This window comes from Trachemys scripta, chromosome 5, assembly GCF_013100865.1.
Source record: "Trachemys scripta elegans isolate TJP31775 chromosome 5, CAS_Tse_1.0, whole genome shotgun sequence".
Lineage (NCBI taxonomy): Eukaryota > Metazoa > Chordata > Testudines > Emydidae > Trachemys > Trachemys scripta.
The window spans coordinates 49,428,369-49,450,869 of record NC_048302.1 but is presented as its reverse complement, the minus strand read 5'-3'; the positions used below and the strand labels follow the sequence as shown (position 1 = coordinate 49,450,869).

The window sequence follows — 22,501 nt, the reverse complement described above, 5'->3', positions numbered from 1 at the left end:
CTTCTATTCTCCACTATCTTCTCCCTTCTCTCCTCTAAAATCACACTGCTGTTATAAAACACAGGTACAAATACCACATGTAGACAGACTTGTGCTAGCTTTGCTAGATCCAGTGTGCTAAAAATAGCAGTGTGGACATTGTGCCATGGCTGGCAGCTTGGACTGGTCACCTGAGCTCAGACCCAGGGATCAGCTGGATTTGGGTGTCTAGTGTGAGCCAGTGCCTCAATGTCCACACTGCTACTTTTAGTGCACTAGCTCAAGCAAAGCTAGTGTGAGTCTGTCTGCCCATGCTGGGAATCACACCTCCTCACTGCAGTATTGACATACTGTTAGGCTCATGCAGATTGCCACTGACGTCACTCAGGCTCTGCAGTAGCGTAGATATCGTCTGTGCCTGAACAGATCTGATTGCAACACTGGGCTCATGCGTGTTCAGTCTTTAATTGCATTTTTTTCTCTCTCTTCCTGTTCAACTGCAAACCCACAACTAAGCAGCCACAAAGTAGCTGGCCACCCCATTTCTGCTTTTGCCTTGGCTGAGATCACAGGAAACATCTGTGAGTTTCTAACCTGGCTACAAACAGAGGAGATTATGTTCAAGCAAACACGACCCACCTATGTGTGTATGGCTTGTGCATGAGCTAAACCAGTAGGTATGTCTACACTGCAATAAAAAAGCTGCGGTACTGAATCTCAGACCCTGGGTCAGCTGACTTGGGCTCACGGGGCTGGGGTCGCAGCGCTGTAAAATTGCAATGTAGACGTTCAGCCTTGGGCTGGAACCCAGGCTCAGAACCCCTCCTTGCTTGAGATCCCTGCAGTGAACGTCTGCACTACAACTTTGTAGCCCTGCAGCCCGAGCCCTGCAAGCGCAAGTCAGCTGACCTGGGCCAGCCACAGCCGTACAACGGGTCTTTTATTGCAGTCTAGTTGTGTGAATTGGAATTATCATTCTCTCCCCTCTAGTTCTCACTAGTTGTTTGCTATCTGATAAAAATCTCAGGTGCATATCAGGAAGTTGATCACCTTATTAAAAACCAGTGAGTACAGAACAGTTCTCTTTGAGGCAGAATTGCTCATGTTACTTACTCTGTGCTGAGTTGTGTAACTAAATGTTCTTGGCATGGAACTTGAACTCTGCATGAGCTGAATGGAAGGTTTAAAATACTAAGCTGAAAATTTCATCTTATATTTGTATTGTGCCCCCTGCCTGTGCTTTGTCTTGTGCAAGAGCCACAATACAAATATAAACTGAAAGTTCTAGAAAATTTGAAATAAACCACAGAATAGCTCCTGGCATTGGATTTCTTAGTAACTTACACAGTGTAGGTATATCTGCTGTTTAAAATGTATTTTGCTGAATTTTCAATTAAATGCTTAAGGGTAGCTGCGAAAATTTACAGTGTAAAAGAGTATATGATCAAAAACCAGTCAATCCAACATATATAAGGATTTAGGGCCTGATTCAGAACTGTGTTACTCCACTTTAGAACTGGAGGAACTTTTAACACTTAAATAAACTGAGTTAAATCAGTGTCAGGTGTCACCGAGGTGAATCAGGCTCCCAGCACTTTATATGTGTTGCCAGGTCGACCTATGGACACAGGAATTATAAAGCAAAACACAAAATATTCTGACTACAAGGAGATTTTGCAGAAATCAGACAATTTTGTTTTTATGGTAGCCCAAAAGAGACTGTCTCAGTTCTGAAGTTCTGTAAAACCTTGCTCCATTTTGCTGGTTAAGCATCATCCGTAGCCCTAGAGCCGACTTGTAAAGACACACGATGAAACAGCAGTTCTAGCCGCTGGAGAGTCTGTACAGGCCAGACCTGCAACACCTGCGTTAATATTTGCTAAGCTCCAAGTTTCAGGCTCTGGATGGGCACTCCTGAGTTGTGATTTTATAAATCCAGTGGTGTGTGAGATATCTGGTAATCCAGATAAACCAGTGCTCCTAAGAAGGCTTTGGAGTAAGGAAGGATTCTGATGTAAAGCGGATTCATTAGTCTCTCTAGATGGAAACAGAGAGAGGATCAATTGATAGGCTTGCACTATCACATTCACCCTTTTCTCCAGCAAGGGATTAAAAACCGAAATTTTTTCTTTTGTCTAGCAATAGGTTTTTGTACTCTATATAATTATTCATTTACTAATACCTCTTTATCTCCTCTCTTCCTACGGGCATATCATTACATATGCCAGAATAACCAGGATAGAATTAGATGCTTCATTGTTCATCTTCTGTGTCAGTCAGTGACCCATTAAGAACCAGAATGTACTTGCCCTGATGGGTAGGGCACACAATTTGGGGGTGAGAATGAAAGGATCCTTCCTTCCCCTTCTTCTGTCTTTACATATGAGCTGGACACAGGCCCAAACTTGGCACTGGAGGACTGCAAAGCCTCTGTGCATCTAGCACCACCAACAGTGCTAGAATTCCCAAAGATGGCTGGGAAGTACTTTGCATCCTCATCCCCTTGTGTCTGGTGTAATATGATCCTTGTCATAACTATAAAGGGAAGGGTAACAGCTCTCCTGTGGATAGTACTATAAAATCCCTCCTGGCCAGAGACTCCAAAATCCTTTTACCTGTAAAGGGTTAAGAAGCTCAGGTAACCTAGCTGACACCTGACCCAAAGGACCAATAAGGGGACAAGAGACTTTCAAATCTTGGGCGGGGCGGGGAGGCTTTTGTTTGTGCTTTTTGTTTTGGGGGTTGTTCGCTCTTGGGACTGAGAGGGACCAGACATCAATCCAGGTTCTCCAAATCTTTCTGAACAAGTCTCTCATATTTCAAACTTGTAAGTAAACAGCTAGGCAAGGCGTGTTAGTTTATCTTTGTTTTCTCAACTTGTAAATGTACCTTTTACTAGGGTGTTTACCTCTGTTTGCTGTAACTTTGAACCTAAGGCTAGAGGGGGGTCCTCTGGGCTCTTTAAGTTTGATTACCCTGTAAAGTTATTTTCCATCCTGATTTTACAGAGATGATTTTTACCTTTTTCTTTAATTAAAAGCCTTCTTTTTAAGAACCTGATTGATTTTCCTTGTTTTTAGATCCAAGGGGGTTGGATCTTGATCCACCAGGAGTTGGTGGAGGGGAGGAGGGGGGATGGTTAATTTCTCCTTGTTTTAAGATCCAAGGGGTTTGGATCTGTATTCACCAGGGAATTGGTGAAGAGTCTCTCAAGGCTACCCAGGGAAGGAAATTAGCATCGAGAGTGGTGGCAGCGGACCAGATCTAAGCTGGTAGTTAAGCTTAGAAGTTTTCATGCAGGCCCCCACATCTGTACCCTAAAGTTCAGAGTGAGGAAGCAGCCTTGACAATCCTAAAAGAGGATAAATAGTGAGAAGAAGAGTAAGTGGAAATAAAGGCTGAGATGTAGCTAGGGGCAAATTTGTGCAGAGCCTAAGTGAGAGTGAGAAGCTTTAATTTTATTATTAATTATTGTTTTATAAATGCAAATCTACAATCAAGCCAACATTAACACTGAGGCCCAGAGCGATGGGATGTGCAATTAATTTTTTAATCAAAAGCAGTGTTATATCAGCCCATCCATTACTAACAGTTAACAATTCTGACACTGAGTAAGTGACAAGCTATAATTTGAGGTGGAAAGAGCTAGGCAGATAGTGAAGAGATTGATGGTTGGAGCAGTGGGACAGAAAGATGGGTTCGGCAGAGGCATTTAGCATAGGACGGGGAGGGGAAAGGTGAGGGGGTAACAGAGGGAAAAAGTTATTAGGATGTCTGTTTTCTTTCATGTGTAAGAATCTGCTGTTCAGCATTATTCAGTTTTTAGTTTATGGTGCCTTCGGTGGGATGAGCACTTCTGTTTCACTTTCACCTCTTCTTCTTTTGCAGCAGTGGTCATGGTCCTGAATAGCATGAGTGTCAGTTGGAGTGCTCGCATCCAGATTTTCCTTACCTTTTGCAAGCTCGTAGCAATTTTGATAATTATAGTCCCTGGAGTTATGCAGCTAATTAAAGGTATGAACTGAAAAGTAAATGCTTTTTAAATGATTTTTCTCTCCCTTCCCCCACCCTCACTGCCACCAAATAGTGCTTACACCAGCAAAATCTCTTAATTAGTCTCTGCTTGTTTAACTTGAGCTCTGTACTGTCATGCAATTGATTGGAAGTGGAACTACACTGGGATGAACTGGTATTTATAGCAGCATGCCAATGAGAGTATTGAGTCTGGATCCAGCATGTTAAATGAAGAAGCACAGAATTGCTCCTTTCAGCATCCAAACTTTTATTTCAAGTGAAAACTCTCTGTAGAAAGACTGAATCAGTTTAATGGCAGATGGGCATGTCTTGTTTCTCTAAATGTTTTAATAAATTGGACATTAAGAATCGTCTGGCAGAGATAATTTTTTTTTTAACTGCATTAACGCTTATCCCTGTTCACTACTATATGTTATGAATTAGCAACCGGAATGTTCAGGGTTCAGAATTTCACAAATTTTCACAAAGTTATGAGCATATCAAAATTTGCAATGTAGCTCCCAAATGTTAAAATACTTGTGGTAAAATATTGTGTCTGCATGGGAGAAAGATGTTGTTCCTGATGTTGGCCTTTACAGATGTTTAAACTAGCAGACCTGCCCGTATGTGATCGTATTCGAAACTCATGTACATGTTACTGATAACAAGTGAAAGAATAAATATAAAACCAAGACAGCAGGGCTAATACAGACTCAGTGAAGGAAGTTGGAAGACTTCACTAGTCTCTCTATATTGTCATTGTTTAAATGTTACTGTAACAAAGCACAAAAAAGTCATTCAGAGTAGGGGAGATAGAAGAACCCTTGATTTTAATAAGCTCATTGGTAGATCCTATCTGGCAAGAATTTCATGTGTAATCAATTCAGGAAGATACTTTTACAGTATTCCATATAGCCTCAAACTGGGTTCAAAAACACAGTACGTCTGTCCATCATATCTGACAATGATGTCACAGCATCTCATGTATTCTCTTGTGGTTCTATAGTCCAGTTTGTGAGGAGCAAGGTTGTGAGCAGATGTCATCTAGGAATGCCGCTGAAAAACTTGACATAATACTTGTCCCTTTTTTCAATCCACTTTTCACATCTGTCTTTCTCAGAATGTTTACAATGTTTATTGATAGTTACTCTCCATTCAGGTCTGTTGTTGGCTGTGTCTTCAAAGTCATCAATATTTACGCTGCATGAGTTGATATTCTGCTTAAGGGCATCTTTGAAGCATTTATGTTGACTGCCCTTCCTATACTTTCCTAGTTCCAGCTCACCATAAAGAACTCTTTTGGGGGAATCTGTTACCACCCATTCTGATAACTTGACCTGCCCATCTAAGCTGGGCTTTGATAATCATTACTTTGATGCTGTTTGTTTTTTCTCTCTCAAGGATGTTGATATTTGATACTTTGTCTTGCCAGCAGGACTACAGAATAGAACAAAGAAATGCATGTAAAAGCTTTCAAGTTGCTTGATGTGTCTGTAGTAAACTGTCCATGTTTCACATCCATATAAAAGGGTTGCTATCACTGCAGCATTGTATATCAGTTCTGGCAACAGTTTGAAGTTAGGCTGGTTGAGGATACTACCGGAAAGTCTTCCAATGCCTTTGTATTCTGTTTGATATTTCTTGACCCAGGGAACTATCATTTAAGATACTACTGCCAAGATATGTAAAGTTATTGCCATTCTTTAGTTTGGTACCAGTGATGCTGATGTTTGGCTTAGTGGTTGATGGGACTGGTTGGAAGAGGATTTTATTTTTTTCCAGGCTGATGAGTCCAAACTGTTTAGTTGCTTTTGAGAACCTCTCAAGGATGAACTGTAAGTCACTCTCACTGTGACTACGTAAAGCACAAACACCTGCAAAGAGAGCTTCACAAATGAGTACCTCAAGGACTTTTGTCTTTGCAGCAAGTCTTCAGAGATTGAAGAGTTCTCCATCAGTTATGTACCTTATGTATATTCCTTTTTGACAGCTATCATTTGCATAATTCAGAATGGCTACAAAAAAGAGACCACAGAGGACTGGTGCCAGCATGCAGCCGTGTTTCACCCTGTTAGATGTGGGGAATTGTTTAGAGAGGTCACCATCTGAGAGTTCTTGATCAGACATGTCTTCATGGAATTGACATGCGGTGTTAATGAATTGGGCAGCCAAACTTTTCTAGAACTTTCCAGAGCCCATTTCTGTTCACAGTGTCAAACACTATTTTTAGATCCATGAAGACAACATACAGTTCCAAGTTTTCTTCAGTGCATTTTTCCTGAATCTGCCTAACAACAAAAATCATTTCTATGGTGCACCGACCCAATCTAAATCCTCATTCAGTCTCAGCTTCTCTGACACTGTTTTGACAAGCTGATTGAGCAAAATGAGAGCTGATGATGTAATGCAAGCAATTTTTTCCTTTGAGTTTTCCCTTAGTTTTTCTTGATGAAATGGATGTCTCAACTTTGCTATATTCAATTGCGGCTTGATCTGTTCAGCACTGTTTCAATGAAGGGCAACAATGTGTAAATTGAAAACGGTTCTGATCATCCTGTGGTCAGTCCAACAGTTTGCTCCTCACATTGCTCTGGTGATCTTGGTATCCCTGATAACTCTGCCATGTAATGACATAGTCAATCAGGTGCTTGGATCTTGGATGCCTCAACAAAGTTTCATATTTCTCAGCTTGCCTGAAGATTGTGTCAGTAATAACAAACTCATGTTCAGTTCACTTGCTGAGGAGGAGACCACTCCTTTTCATTTTTCTCTTTTCCAACTCTGGCATTAAAATCTACCAGAAGTATGAGTTTGTCTTCACTGGGTATACATTTGGTTATGCCATCCAAATCAGAATAGAACTGTTCTTTTAGTTATTCGTGGCTGGAGCACAAGCACTGATAGGAGTCACAATATCATGAATTTCCAATGGAAAATTGTAGAGTAATTAGGTGTTCATTTTTGCCCACAGGTAAGTATCTCAGTGATTTCAGGCAGCTCTATTTAATGGCAAAACCAGTGCCATCAATTGTGTCTTCTTCTGCTGGTTTCCCTTTTCAAAAAAAGCTATAGCCACCTTCTAGTTCATTATGGAGCCTTCATCTTTAAGTTTGGTTTTGCTGAGGGCAGCTATGTTGTTGCTGTATCTAGCAGGTTTTCTTGCAATTAATGCTGTACATCTTTCAAATCTTGATGTGCTATCTTTGTCCATTATGGTCTATATGTTCCATGTAACCATAGAGAGAGCTCTTGTTTTATAGAAAAACAGGAGAGATGTTACTGAATATCCTTGCTCCCCGGGATTCAAGGTTCAGCAACCAATGTCGCAGGTCCCCTGGGTACAAGTTTGTGATTGTGACTCCAAGTGTTCAGCTACACCTGACACTTTATTCACCCATCATTGCAGCCTTTTTTTCTTGATGATTTGTGAATGCCTGTGAGTGAGGTTTTTTAGGTGAGAAGTCTGTTGCACATGGGCAATCTCACTCTCTCGGCTGCTGAAGTTGGAGAACAGTGACACAAAAGGTCACGATGACTGGGAACTACATAAGATGCAGGGGATAGTAATTGACGTCTTTTGTGATTTATCACGACTCATGTATTTCACAATACAATGTTGCAGTGCCTTTTTAGATGTTGGACCTAGAGGTCTCCTCCAATTGGTGCACCAAAGCAGATTTAATATGCTGAGGGTCATCAACACAGTGGTCATTCTATAAAGATCTTGATCCTGAATCCTGGGCAGCAAAAATGTTTAGCAATGCCCCAGGTGAATGAGCAGCCCTTTTATAGAACAGCACTGCTCACCCTAGCAAGTGAAAGGGCTAGGAAAGGTGTCCTGATCATTGCCTGCCCAAATGTAATCTGAACAATTCATCACAACTGGTGGATCATACTATAAGAAAAACAAGCGGTCAACAACACAGTGTACACACACGCACACTCTCTCTCACGGAGCAGTGGATTCAGATTTTCTCAGGGCCATAGATGGTTCACTTTTAAAATTCTCTTTAGCCAGGGACCGTGTCTTAAACAAAAGTTTCCCACTCTAGGTCTCTGTATAATCACTAGACAGATTCCTGATCTCATGTGTTTTGCTTTCTTCTTCATAGCTACTCCTCCTCCTTCCTCTCACTTTCACATTAATAAAAATACTATTTTTTTTTTACTCATCTCTTAATATCCTTGGAGCAGATCAAATCCTGAGCTCCTCGCTCAGGGCTAGCTCCAATTACCCTTACTTATGTTGAGTAGAACCATTGATTTCCCCATGTGACCCACACCCAACATTGGCTTCCCAGGGTGCTTTTGCCTTGTGTGTCAAACCAGCTATGCTAAATGGTGTCCCCCTGAATCATTCCTTCTGTCCACTCTATCCTCTCACAGCCCCACAACCCTCTACCTCCATATGCTATCAGTGAGGCTATTCACAGAACTTCTCATTCTGAGTGAGGCTGGCAGAATCTGGCTTTCAATTTTTTTCAGTCATTACTAAGGCAAAACTCACATCAGCTTCAGTGATGTAATGGAATGCTAATTATTATATTATTATACCATGTACTGTATTATACCATTCAACCACTAGGTGGCGCGGTGTGAGGAAAATACGTTATTTAAAGCTACCCTGCCTCAGCCATACCTGACGGAGCATTAAAGGATCTTAGTATAAACACATCTAGTGTGTATAAGCAAGCTCTGTAGCCAGTCCATATCTGCTACAGTAACATGACAAATGAGGAGTTTGAAATGAATAAAGATGGAGTGAAAACTGAGTAAGGAGTTCAGGATTTGACCCTTTGATTAGGACACTGAACAGAATTCTGCACAGGCTTACAACTGCCTAGAAAATCTAGCACATCATAATGCCAGAGCAGTCTTACAAGCTACACTGAACCCAGTAAGATTATAGCAGAGAATGAGAGTAACTCTTGTTGAGGGGAATTGCACAGATACACACTTACAGCTTACTGTTAGTTACAGCACACATGTGCAGTTTCCCCCAGCAGATTCGGTTACAATATTCCTGTGCAGATAGGATAGATGGATCTATAACCAAACCTTTCTTTCTGTGTGGAAACTCTTCACTGCATCTTCCAAATGTGAATGTTTGTGAACTGGGGAGTAGCAAAACCCTGCATTCCTGAGATATGAATGTACACGTCCTACAGGGAAGAACTTGTTTTGTCAATTTCCTCCCCTCCCCCATTATCTTTTTAAAATGAGCAGAAGTGCATTCAAAACAATCTGTACAGGAAATTGAGTAGGGAAAATTTTTAGAACAATCTGTGAAAAATATGAGCACACAGCCTATTACGATATGTCTGTAGCCACCTCCTGGGTACTATTTTCAATATGTTTACCCGCAAGTGTTTGGATTGATAGCTGTATAATTCTTGCTTAGTATAATGTGACTCATGGTTATGAATATTATGTGGTAGAAATCTACTGGATGCTAATAGCTTAAATGCTGGACAGATTTTAGCTATCAATTCCGTTTTTCAAAAAAAGCTGTTTATAAGTAAAATGCTGGCAGTGTTTTTTGTGATTTAAATTTTAAAGTATAATTATAGAGAATAATTACAAAAAATTAAGAGCCTGATTCTGTTCTCGTTTGTGTTAGTGTAAATCAGGAATAGCTCTATTGAAGTCAGTGGAATTACAGCACTGTGAGTGCACTAGGAATCAAGCCCAAGAAAGAAAATAGAATAAACACAGAAGTTCAAATTCTGATGTTACATGACTGTGTGCACCTCCCATTGAAGCCGCTGAAAGCCTCCTGCAGCCAATGGCAGAATTTGGCCTAAAAGGTCTTAGCCAGACATTTCAAATCCAGAATTTGAATCTTCTCTTTTCCCAAATGTCAGATCTGGGGGGTTGGTTAACTTTTCCATTTCTGGTACTGATACAGCAATATTGTGCTTCTCATGTGCCAGCTGGTTCAGAAACCAGCTTTTTGGTTAGCAGTAAATGTGAAAAATATGTACATTGATTCACATGTTTAAAATGTACATTAATATTTAATACAAATGGGTGCACAATGTATATTCAGTCATTTATCTGATAAATTTTCTGTTTGCAAATTGCCAATAGGATTTTCTCAAACTTCTTTAATTGAAATTATCCACCAAATAATTTCTCAAGAGAATTTTTGGTTGAAGCTCACCTGTATCATATACAATCTATATTAGCTGGACATATGGATCATACATTTTGTTCCTATTACATGATTAGAGGAGATTAGCTGTTTCTGCAAATAGCAAAATTTGAGTAAAGCTGGTCCTTTTGGCAAACAATACAACCAACTCCTTTCCTAGAATGGAAAGTGAATGTAATCAGGACACAGTCTCAGTGCCAGACTGTGACCCCTTACTCACACTGATGAGGGACTACTCTCCCAAATAGTCCTGTTGATGTCAACAGCAGAATCTGAAGTCAGTTGAACTATCTAGGTGAGTAACTTCTCCATGATGTGATTTTTTTTTATTATTTTTTTTTAACAAGGGAAAAGGAGAGTAGATGGTTACAATGTAGTAGTCCTGGGTACTTTTTTTTTTAAATTGTCTAGTGAATATTTCAGAGGTTATATTTAAGTATCATTTCTATTTCTATTGCAGGAGAAACACAGCACTTTAAAGATGCATTTGCAGGGAATGATGCCAGTGTTATGGGATTACCTCTTGCTTTTTATTCAGGAATGTATGCCTATTCAGGCTGGTAAGTAGTCCAAAGATGTCCACTTGTATTATAGATTGTAAGTGTAAAAAATGACTGACATGTCCTATATCATAAAATCATAGAAAATTAGGGTTGGACGAGACCTCAGGAGGTCATCTAGTCCAAACCCCTGCTCAAATCAGGACCAACCCCAACTAAAACATCCCAGCCAGGACTTTGTCAAGCCGGGCCTTAAAAACCTCTAAAGATGGAAATTCTATCACCTCCCTAGGTAACCCATTCCAGTGCTTCACCAGCCTCTTGGTGAAATAGTTTTTCCTAATATCCAACCTAGACCTCCCCCACTGCAACTTGAGACCATTGCTCCTTGTTCTGTCATCTGCCACCACTGAGAACAGCTTAGCTCCATCCTCTTTGGAACCCCCCATCAGGTAGTTGAAGGCTGCTATCAAATCCCCCCTCACTCTTCTCTTCTGCAGATTAAATAAGCCCAGCTCCCTCAGCCTCTCCTCATAAGTCATGTGCCCCAGCCCCCTAATCATTTTTGTTGTCCTCCGCTGGACTCTCTCCAGTTTGTCCACATCCTTTCTGTAGTGGGGGGCCCAAAACTGGACACAATACTCCAGATGTGGCCTCATCAGTGCCGAATAGAGGGGAATAATCACTTCCCTCGATCTACTGGCTAACCTCCTACTAATGCAGCCCAATATGCCGCTAGCCTTCTTGGCAACACGGGAACACAGTTGACTCATATCCAACTTCTCATCCACTGTAATCCCCAGGTCCTTTTCTGCAGAACTGCCACTTAGCCAGTCAGTCCCTAGCCTGTAGCAGTGCATGGGATTCTTCCTGCTAAGTGCAGGACTCTGCACTTGTCCTTGTTGAATCGCATCAGATTTCTTTTGGCCCAATCCTCCAATTTGTCTAGGTCACTCTGGACCCTATACCTACCCTCCAGCTTATCTACCTCTTCCCCCAGCTTAGTGTCATCTGCAAATTTGCTGAGGGTGCAATCTATCCCATCATCCAGATCATTAATGAAGATGTTGAACAAAACTGGCCCCAGGACCGAACCATGGGGCACTCCGCTTGATACCAGCTGCCAACTAGACATCGAGCCATTGATCACTACCTGTTGAGCCCAATGATCTAGTCAGTTTTCTATCCATCTTATAATCCATTCATCCAATCCATACTTCTTTAATTTGCTGGCAAGAATTCTGTGGGAAACCATATCAAAAGCTTTGCTAAAGTCGAGGTATATCACGTCCACCGCTTTCCCCATATCCACAGAGCCAGTTATCTCATCATAGAAGGCAATCAAGTTGGTCAGGCATGACTTGCCCTTGGTGAATCCATGTTGATTATTCCTGATCACCTTCCTCTCCTCCAAGTGCTTCAAAATGGATTCCTGAGGACCTGCTCCATGATTTTTCCAGGGACTGAGGTGAGGCTGACCAGTTTGTAGTTCCCCAGTTTCTCCTTCTTCCCTTTTTTAAAGATGGGCACTATATTTGCCTTTTCCAATTGTCTGGGACCTCCCTCGATCACCACAAGTTTTCAAAGATAATAGCCAATGGCTCTGCAATCACATCAGCCAACTCCCTCAGCACCCTTGGATGCATTAGATCTGGACCCATGGACTTGTGCACGTCCAGCTTTTCTAAATAGTCCTTAACCTTTTCTTTCCCCACTGAGGTCTGCTCATCTCCTCCCCATACTGTGCTGTCCAGTGCAGCAGTCTAGGAGCTGACCTTGTCTGTGAAGACCAAGGCAAAAAAAGCATTGAGTACTTCAGCTTTTTCCACATCATCTGTCACTGTGTTGCCTCCCCCATTCAGTAAGGGTCCCACATTTTCCCTGACCACCTTCTTGTTGCTAACATACCTGTAGAAACCGTTCTTGTTACCCTTCACATCCCTTGCTAGCTGCATCTCCAATTGTACTTTGGCTTTCCTGATTACACCCCTGCATGCTCAAGCAATATTTTTATACTCCTCCCGAGTCATCTGTCCAAGTTTCCACTTCTTGTAAGCTTCCTTTTTGTGTTTAAGCTCACCAAAGATTTCTCTGTAAGCCAATCTGGTCGCCTGTCATATTTGCTATTCTTTCCGCACTTCGGGATGGTTTGTTCCTGTTCTCTCAGTAAGGCTTCTTTAAAATACAGTCAGCTCTTCTGGACTCCTTTCCCCCTCAGATTAGCCTCTCAGGGGATCCTGCCCATCAGTTCCCTGAGGGAGCCAAAGTCTGCTTTTCTGAAGTCCAGGGTCCGTATTCTGCTGCTCTCCTTTTTGTCAGGATACTGAATTCAACCATCTCATGTATATCTTGTTTTAATGTATTAAGGGACAGATTTTGCTGGTTTTACTTATGTTCAGTAGTTACTCTGTGGGTAGTCCCATCAAGGAAAGAGAGTATTTTTGCAGAGTAAGGTGAGCAAGCATGGACGACTCTGTCTCAAAATAACTATTGATTTACATTTTTGACCTCAGGATAGAACTGAGGTGAACAAGGAGGAATATACTTTAATTCTCATAATCTATTTTAATTAAAAGCAAACAGGAAAAAACATTCCCTTTGTTAAATATATGGGTAATTGCATGCACAAATTCTGTTTTATACAGGCAATTAAACAATTTGCAAGAGGAATTGTATTTCACGTAGACCTTGGTCTCTACTTTATGAAAATGTAGCCCAAAAGGCTAGTAAAAACTGAGTGCTTGGAAGGGTATATTAATAACTTTAGCTAGGCCACAAAGTAGTGATATAAAACCACTTTGCACTTGTTGACTAGCATCTTACACCATTTCAGTGGGACTAAAGTACTATTCAGCATGAGCTACAGTATCAGAATCTGGCTCAAAGTATCTTGCTCCAAGTTCTCTCTCTCCTTGTCACTAATGACACTATTGTAGGCTGGAAACAGGTTGGTGGTTTTAGCTTCTTCCTTATAATTTATTCATGCCCTTTAGGTGTTCCACATTGTGCAATGTCGATATACTGTGCAGCTGGAGTTTAAAAAGTACTGCAATGCACAGACAGGGTTTATTTTGAGTTAACCGTTTGAAAGCCTTTTTTCCCTTTTACACACTGCTCACAGGCACTAAAACACTTTGCCTTATACAAAGGACGAGGCATGAATGATAAGGGTTTGGGTTTTTTTGGAGGTGGGAGGGATGGCAATGGGTTGAGTCAGATATTTGAATTCTCTGCCAGCCTGTAACTCCCCTTTTGTACAATGGCATTACAAACGTGCACACTGAATTACCGAACAAAACACATTCAGTTGTGTGGGGGGCACCCTAGAGAATCCACAGGTTCAGAAAATAGAGCTGGTATTCTGAAAACTGAAAGAAATCTTCCTGATTATATGAAATCTCTCTCTCCCACCCACCCCTTCTCTCTCTCATTTACCTGTGAAATGGACTCTGGCTTAAAATACTTCCCTTAATGATCATTTTTGTTTTATTGCTACTTTGAAACCCCCTTGTTTGGACATTACTCACCCTTGAGGCTGTAAAATAGGTTTTAAAAATATTATCTTTATACCTTTTAGATAGGAGCAGAGTATTGTGTATATAAGTGGTGGGTGAAAAGTGAGAAGCAGGACAAAGAATGTACAGAAACACAATCTTACATTACTGAGAGGACTGCTGCCTGGCCACCAAATTATTTCTGTCTAGTAGCTGGAATGAGATTTAAGAGATGAGCACGTAGCTAAATGCCGTATTAGGCATAAACCAACATCCTTACCTTACTCCCCCCTCCCTTTTTTACTCTGTGCACTTGCAAGTTAGGGAACAATTACTCAAGAAGTTTGAGACTTACTACTGCTCAGTGTGTAGGACTATGCCTGCTGCATAGCCTTATGTATGCAGATGCACAGCTCTGTCGGCTCTTATACTGGAGTGCAACGGCCTCATTGATCACGCGGAGGTCAGTGTCATGGCTTGGCTTGCAGGATTAATGACCTTGGTCACTGGCTATATACATGACACTAACTACAACTTCCAGTATTGGCTAAAATCTAAGATGGATTATTTTGAAGTTGCTTGTATTATGGTTGCTCCAAAGGTCTGGTTAAGGTCACTGATATAACGTTTACAAGACATTCTGTCAAATGCAAGCTTAAGGCTAGGGCCTAAGACTGAGATTTGTGTGGCTTGAGGGGGATTTTTGGCCAATTTTTTTTTCAGTATGTGAGCTTGAGAAAAAAACCCTAAGTGCAATGTCATTCCACATTGGCATTGCATAGGGTTTTGACTGGTGTCCTGATCTATTTGATAACTAGCAAGCCAATTTTTCTTCCAAAATGGAAGGAAGACAGAAGCATAAGTCGGTGTGATTTCCTCCCTTGGTATAATTGCAAAGGTAGCTCTGTAAAGAAACTGTGATAATGGACAGGTCTGTTTATTGACTTAAGAACATCTACATGACTATTGGAAAATTAATCTAGGATGAAAATGCACTAAAGTTTTGTAATAATTTTTCTCTCATTTTCTAGGTTTTACCTCAATTTTGTTACTGAAGAAGTGGAAAATCCTGAGAAGTAGGTACCTTATTTTCCCCTTTTCATTTTTAAAATGATCATAACACTAAAATGCTGTAGAAAAAGAAGTGATCCCTGGAAACTCTGCATGCTGGTCAAGTTGCTTTTTCCAGCAGATCTGGTATCTATTTGAACTGCTGTTGCTTGAAGATTTGTTCTTTCTGGCCTTTGGTGACCTTATTGCGCATTCTGCTTTCATATGCAGAGAAAGCAGAAGAGTAAGTAGATCTCCAGAGTTCTGAATCTCACCTTCAGGATACGAATAACTCCCACTGGTTTCATTCAGTGCAAGTTATTTGTGTCCTGCTGGGGAGAATCAGGCCCAATAATGTATCTGAATGCTATATTATGTGGCAATTTTTCTATTGTTTAAATAGTGATCTAAACAGCTAATTCTACAGTTCAGCAAAAGAATAACTTGATTTAGTCATACAGGGTACATCTACAGAGCAAGTGGCAACCCACTTCCGTGAGTCGGAAAGCTCACGTCTACAGATTTGGGCTTGTGGGACTCATGCTATGACACTACAAAAAGCTGTGTAGACATTTGGGCTTGGGTTGGAGCTCGGCTCAGAAGACTAGGGAGGGAGGTGGGCTTCAGCCTCCAGCTTGAGCCGCAATTTTTACACAGCTGTTTTTAGCGCTGTCATCTGAGCCCCACAAGCCTGAGTTTGTAGACCCAGGATCTGAGAATTGTAGGGTTATCTTTGTAAATGTTATCCGCAGAGTAACACAATGAGCAACATAAGAGTGTGTCAGTCTTTCACAACCAATATGAGCTTGTAGCTCTGGTCACCTGTAAAAAAACTTTATGGATTTCCTTTTGATTCTTATTGGTTGTCTGCCCCTAATAATTATAAATGAATATGCTCCTTAAAGAAAAAATGGCTAGATTCTGAAAATAAGTCATTTGGCTTCTGAACTGTGAAAGCCTGGGTAAAGCTATGTAAAGATGGTAAAATGGACTCTTCTGGGCTGTAAGTGCACATGTGTGTGTATATACATACAACACACACACACATATGCATCAGAACAGTATAATCTTGTGAGAAAAAAGGAGAGAAGTCTACATTTCTTTTGGTGGGGGAAAAGAACATTTTTCTAGCAGTTTTTTTTGTTTTGTTTATTTGTTATTAGTCTTATTGCTTATGTTCAAGTGTCTGGAATGCTGCAGTAAGTCCTGGGGAGATGGATTAGTGGGCAGAGTGCAGGTGAGGTAGTCAAGGGTTTGTATTAAGATAGTATTCCTCTCCCAGCTCTGAAAGTTATATGGCTATTATCAATATATATGAGGTGTTATTTTATAAATGCACATGTGCATGTGCATGCACACAACTTTCCACATAGTTAAATCTCTTTGAGAACTTGCACACTGAAGAATATATTGTAATTAAGCAATGTTACTAATTATTTTTGTTATGGATAATTTTGCGACTGTCCTGCTTCTGATTAGGTCAGCACAAGTTTTTTGCCATTGGGTTAAATGAGTGAGAGATCAGGTACTATACATTTCTCAGCATATTGCCCCTCTGCTGGTTAGAACATAAGGGACACTATTCTTTCTTTAAAAGTACAAATAAAAATAATATTACATCCCACAGAATATACATATAGTGGGCTAGATCCTTATCTGCCTCTCAGATCTACTTAGTACTACTTGGGAGGAGGGGAGCGTAAAGGTGGCTCAGGTACACCCCCTTCCTCATGGGAACATCCAGTCAGGGATTCCCTTTAGGTATGGAGAATCTTTAGAGAGCTGGTTAAACTGGTATTGTGTCTGCTTTGCACAGCTGGAGCAGACCAAAGAATTGTGGAGATATGTATTGTTTCAGAACTCTGATAGTCCAGCTGATTTGATGTGTTCCATTAAAAGATAGTTTCAGAAAAAGGGGCTCAGCTTTACATGTGTTGGGTTGCTTCCTCCATGCTACAAAGCTGCTGAAGCATCAGTTTATCTATCACTCTTCCTATTCAGGGTGCTGTTTGCATGAGAGATAAAGGAAGGTGCCCTGTGTTTACGGTGCATCTGAGGGCACATTCTCCACATGAATGTAGAAGTACATAAGAAAAAGATGATTTTTTTTATTCGATTGCTACATGAAGGCAGTATTGTAAAGATGCTGCTTGCTGTTAAGCATGCTGAAAGGAATTCTGCATCTGAAATTTCTCCAGAGCTAGAGTAGAAAGATACCATTGCCTGGCTATTGTGGCCAACCCCCCCCCCCCAAAAAAAGCTTTTGAAGATTGCTTTGACTAATATTAATATTACTCAACAGCCACTGAAATAATGGAAGTGTTTCCCTTGACTTCAATGAGCACTGAGTCTCAGGCCCCTAAACAGCAGCTGGTGACAGGCATTTATCAGGCCATGTTGTTATTTATAAATTCTTCGAGCTGTGATGCTGACATTGCTTAGAATCCTTTCTGTCAGTGTTATGTTAAAGATCACACATGGTACGGCAGTGTTGGAGTAGTAATACACACGGTGGGATTTAAACAAAAACTAGGGGTGTTGCATTGAGCAGGTTAACATTTGTAACTCCTCCAGATATGTAATTTGTAATATATTTGTAAATGGCAGTAGATGCAAATTACTTCAGGAGCAAGGGAGTTTGCAGTGATTCCTCCAGTGTTGTGATGTGCCAAGGTAAATGTTTGCTTCAGAATCAGTCACAGTTGTACTTTTCTAGGTGTGGCACAGCATATAAAATAACTGGCAGCTGGTACTTGGGTGAATGATCAGCTGATTCTCAAACAGTGTCAACCAGCCTTCTGCCAACCGGCAACAAAATGTGCCTAAACTGTTATGTGGAGAATATAACTAATTACATCATTAGGAATAGGGAGATATTAGAGCACCTACAGTCCTTGCAACAAAGCTGTCAAATGCCCACATTTGGTGCATAGTGCCCTTTTCACTGGCTCATCCTCTGAATCCCTCTCCACATCTGCATTATGAAGTGAGTGGAAGGGACCAATACTTTAGAGTCCATGCTAAAGAACACAGGGAGATGCAGACAGCTGCTTGATTGTCTTCTAGATTATAAACTCTTCAGGGCATAGATTACCTTGTCTTCTGTGTCATGTATAGGACCAGAAACATTATTGGGGTGTATCAAATATATTAGAAAATTGTATGTAATAATTACAAAAATACTCCAAAAAGTGCCACTCCACAACTCTACCATCTGGGAACGGTGTGTGTAGGAGACAGTCTGCAATTGATTGTGTTCGGTTAGGCACACTGCACCCACACAAACCACCTTAAAGTCAGGAGGAATTTGTGCATAGGCGCTGCCGTCTGCACTCAGGCAACAAATTGCAGGATCAGGACCTTAAACAGGTTAAATCCTCTGAGCCTGAGGCATTCAGATACCAAGTTGGTGTAAAAACCTAGATAGACAGAAGTGATAGACAATACACAGATACCGAATGGCGGGAGGGAGAGATACTTGAAGTTATAGAAGACACAGTGGAAGAGAAAAGAAACCAAAAGAAAATGAGTGATAATCTTTTTTTTACTTTTTAAAACTGAAAATACTATTGGCCTTGGGATAGAGGAGGACTGAGTCCCACTTCAGACATGATATATACCCCCTAATTTTGCTTTGAAAAGTGCATTAATATGTCACAATTTAAAGATTTAAGGGTAGGTGTGTTTTTTATTTCCTACTGAAACTCTATTAATTACCTTTTTCTCAAGCCTGGAGTTTCATTCTTTAATTGTAGTAAGTACAAGTGTAAAGAGCAAAGCCCCCAGTATACTGATGGGACCTGAAGAAACATGGAGGTTAATGATAGCTTCATGCAGACTCTGAGGTCACAGTGTTCAACTCATTAACTATGCATTTTTTTAATAACTTGAAATAATTTTGTTAACCAAGAATATTTGAAATTGCAGTGAAATCCATTCTTTTTCTGCAGTGTAAAAACTTCCACGTATATGTGCTGGGTCAATAAGGATTATTATTCAAGATAAAAATATTTGAATAACCCTAAAAGTAAAACTTTGTTAAAAATTACATCATGCAACCATGCCATCTGCAGCTGTGATCTCTTCATTTTTCATACATGATAAGGATCAGGCCTTGTCAGGACTGAAAAACCAGTTAATGAGCTAACAACCAGTACTCTGAAAGCAAGCAAGCTTGTTACTTTAAAAATGACAGAGGAAGCAGTATCAGGAAGTAAATTTAGAGGACTGGAAATTGAGCACATTGAACCTTGAGGCTCATCTGGTCTTTAGGTTTATTCTGTGCGTTGTGCTAACTTGTACCTCCTCATAATCTTTGGCCAAGATCTTAACTACAGATATTCATTCCTTCATTACCACTCTTCAGCATGGATCAGATTTCAAGATCAGGACCCTAGTTTGTAAAGAATGTTTAGGAGCCCTTGGGATGAAAGATGTTATAGAAATTATCAGTATGTATTTGCATTAGATTCGTGCCTTGAAGGCCCAATCAAGATCAGATCCCCACTGTATCAGGTACTGCACAAACAGATAGTAGGAGATGGTCCCTGTTCAGAATTGTTGATAGAGTAAAGCCCCAATCCTGCATGTTATGTATATAAGTGGACTGCTGAGCCTGCACTGATCACAGTGCAAGATTAGAGTATAAATAGTAAAGACAGAAGAAAATATTATTCCCATTTTACATATGAGAAGCTGACTCAGAGTCATTAACGACTTGCTCAAGGTCAAACAGGAAGTCTGTGGTGGAGCTGAAAATTAAATCCAGATCTTCTGAGTCACAGTCTAGTTTTAACAACAAAACCATCCTTTCTCTCTGGAAATATAAGTGGTTGTTGTTACCATTGTTATAATTATTATATTTTAAAAAACAAATCTACTGTAATGGTCTCCAATATTAGCAGCATCAAATGATGAAGAAAAGAAGACATTTGTTTAGTGTCCTGATGTCTAACAATATGTGATACCTGAAGTTGGTAAAATCCCTGGAAGCATATATATTAGGAAACATCTATACTCTAAAATGGCACAATTAACATTGTGATTAACTATATTTGGCATAATTCTTTTTTTAACGGGTCATTTTCTTGCAAATATTCTGTTTCTGTTTGTAATATAACATCGGTTCAACACAGGCAATCTATCATTGTTTAAAAAGTTACACAGTGCAAAGAATGTATTATTGAGATGTATAGTGTTTGTAAGCCTGCTCTCAGATTGATAAATCATGTCTTGTGCTGTGGAAAAGCCAAGAAATGAATTGCTTTGCTATGACCTTGGGGTCTGAGATTAGTCAGTTTGTCTATTAGATTTTTCCAGTGTTCTTTTCACTTCATTTATTCCTTCTTTTCTAAAGAGCCAAGAAGCAGTAGACTTATAGCAAGTTACCAAGGCTTGATATCATCAGTCATTTTGGAAAAGCAGGGTACCAAAATGCTTTGTATAATCTTGGTTTTGTATTGGGTTTAAATAATTTGAGTGTCATGGTCAATTAATATATTGTCTGTGTCCAATTTATATTAATTAACACTTGAATGTCACACCTAGCATCAATGAAAACTGAAAGGGGAAACCCTGTCCTGGAAATTTTTCAAAAATGTCTGACTATGATATGGACACAGGTGAATGAAACAAGAGAGGCCTTAAACATGTGTGTGTGAAATTACAACATATGGGTGGTCTGTGGCCTTTTAATCTTTGACGTGGCACAATGTGATGCACCAAAATGTCAATGTAAGTCAATAACTTTAATCATGCTGTCACCAACAATTCAACACCCTTGGTGTTTTGTTGGCAGCAGGGTTCAAACTCAGAAGTTCTGGATCTAAAAGTATGAGTCTCTAGTACTTGAGCTAGAAAATGCAGCTCTGTTACTGCAAAGCTGTAGCAGATCCATTAACCTCTCTCTGTGACATAATGACAAGTGAGAGAGAGAGATAAACAACACTGTGTAAGTCTGGGTTACATTGAGCACCCACAATTCCCACTGACTTCAATGTGAGTTATTCATGCGCAGCATCTGTGAAAATGAGGTACCTAAAATGGAGTTTTTCAATTTAAAAATGTTGACTTTAAGCTCTTTGTTCCTCAGTTTACAGATCTGTGAAATGGGGATAATATCTTACTTTATGTGGGTTTTAAAAGGTTTAGAGCCTGATTTGAAGCCCATCGACTCAATCTCTTAAAGCATTAATGTTTGTAAAGTTATTTGATGAAAAATGAATAGTAGTACAAAGCATTATATTTATAAACTAGCTGCTACTTCTAGGTTTGAAAAATCTGGATTTTGAAATGTTGTGTTCAAATACTTTACCCAGTTTATTCACAAGGAGATGGCTCCTCCTTTATGCACTTTAAGGCCCTGATCCTACAACGATGTAAGTTGCGTGACTCAGAGTCCATATAGCCACATGTGAGAATCTTTGCAGGTTCGGGTCATAGGACTGTGGGGCTGGCTGAAATGGATGCAATTTTCTTTTCCAGTAAAATGCAGCAGAACTATTTTCAAACCGCAGTTAGGCAGCTCTATTTCCCCCCCTCTATTTGAAAGCTTGTACCCAGATTAATATATCCTTCCTAAAGGGACACAGTTACTATACCTTGGGATCAAAATCCTTCTTGCATTAGTCTGCTTCAGATATGCATAAAAGATATATTTGGCTCCAAGTCAATTTGTTCATGTACAGCCAAAGTGCCAAATAAGTGGTGCAGAAATTATAGGATTATATTGTAATATTTTATCATGAGGTAATCAAAGGTGACATATGTTAATCTTTCAAATGCTTTACAAAGCCCATTTGCTGGTGTGAATTTATAAGGTGTCCAGCTACCTTCAAGTAAAAATTGAAGGGCAATTTTGTATTTTCCTTCATTTTTCCTCAGTAATCTTTTTTGTGTCTTGTGATATTTTTGGTTTTGAATCTTTATTATTTATCTCAGAATCATTGTATATATTTTTAAAAACAAGTATTTCTAAATCATGTTTTTCTCAAAATTATATTATTTCTAAAATTTCACGTAGAGCCCTAGATTAAATCCTGCAAGGTGATCAGGACCTTAAATTCCCATCAACTTCTGCAGAAGTTTGAGACGCTGCTCCTGATTTAATGCCCATTGAAGTACTTGGAAAGTCTCCAATTTACTTCAGTGGGCTTTGGATCAGATCCATAGTCTGCCGCATAACTAATTGCTTATAGCTTCATTAAAGGGGCACTTCTGTGCTGAAAATGACACATAATAATCATATACTGTACTGAGCTAAGCTGCACCAAAAGCTCTGAACCGACAGAGAGATTAAATTGTTGTTCAGG

General features: G+C 40.0%; 1 protein-coding gene across 1 annotated transcript in view; it reads left to right on the top strand.

Moving 5' to 3' along the window:
- The window catches only part of SLC7A11 (solute carrier family 7 member 11), a 74,937-nt gene that overhangs the window by 15,144 nt on the left and 37,292 nt on the right, over positions 1-22,501 (top strand). Inside the window, exons 4-6 of the mRNA XM_034772586.1 lie at positions 3,868-3,993; positions 10,608-10,707; positions 15,173-15,217. Of these exons, the coding sequence (XP_034628477.1) occupies positions 3,868-3,993; positions 10,608-10,707; positions 15,173-15,217 (271 nt within the window). The remainder of the gene's footprint in view (positions 1-3,867; positions 3,994-10,607; positions 10,708-15,172; positions 15,218-22,501) is intronic.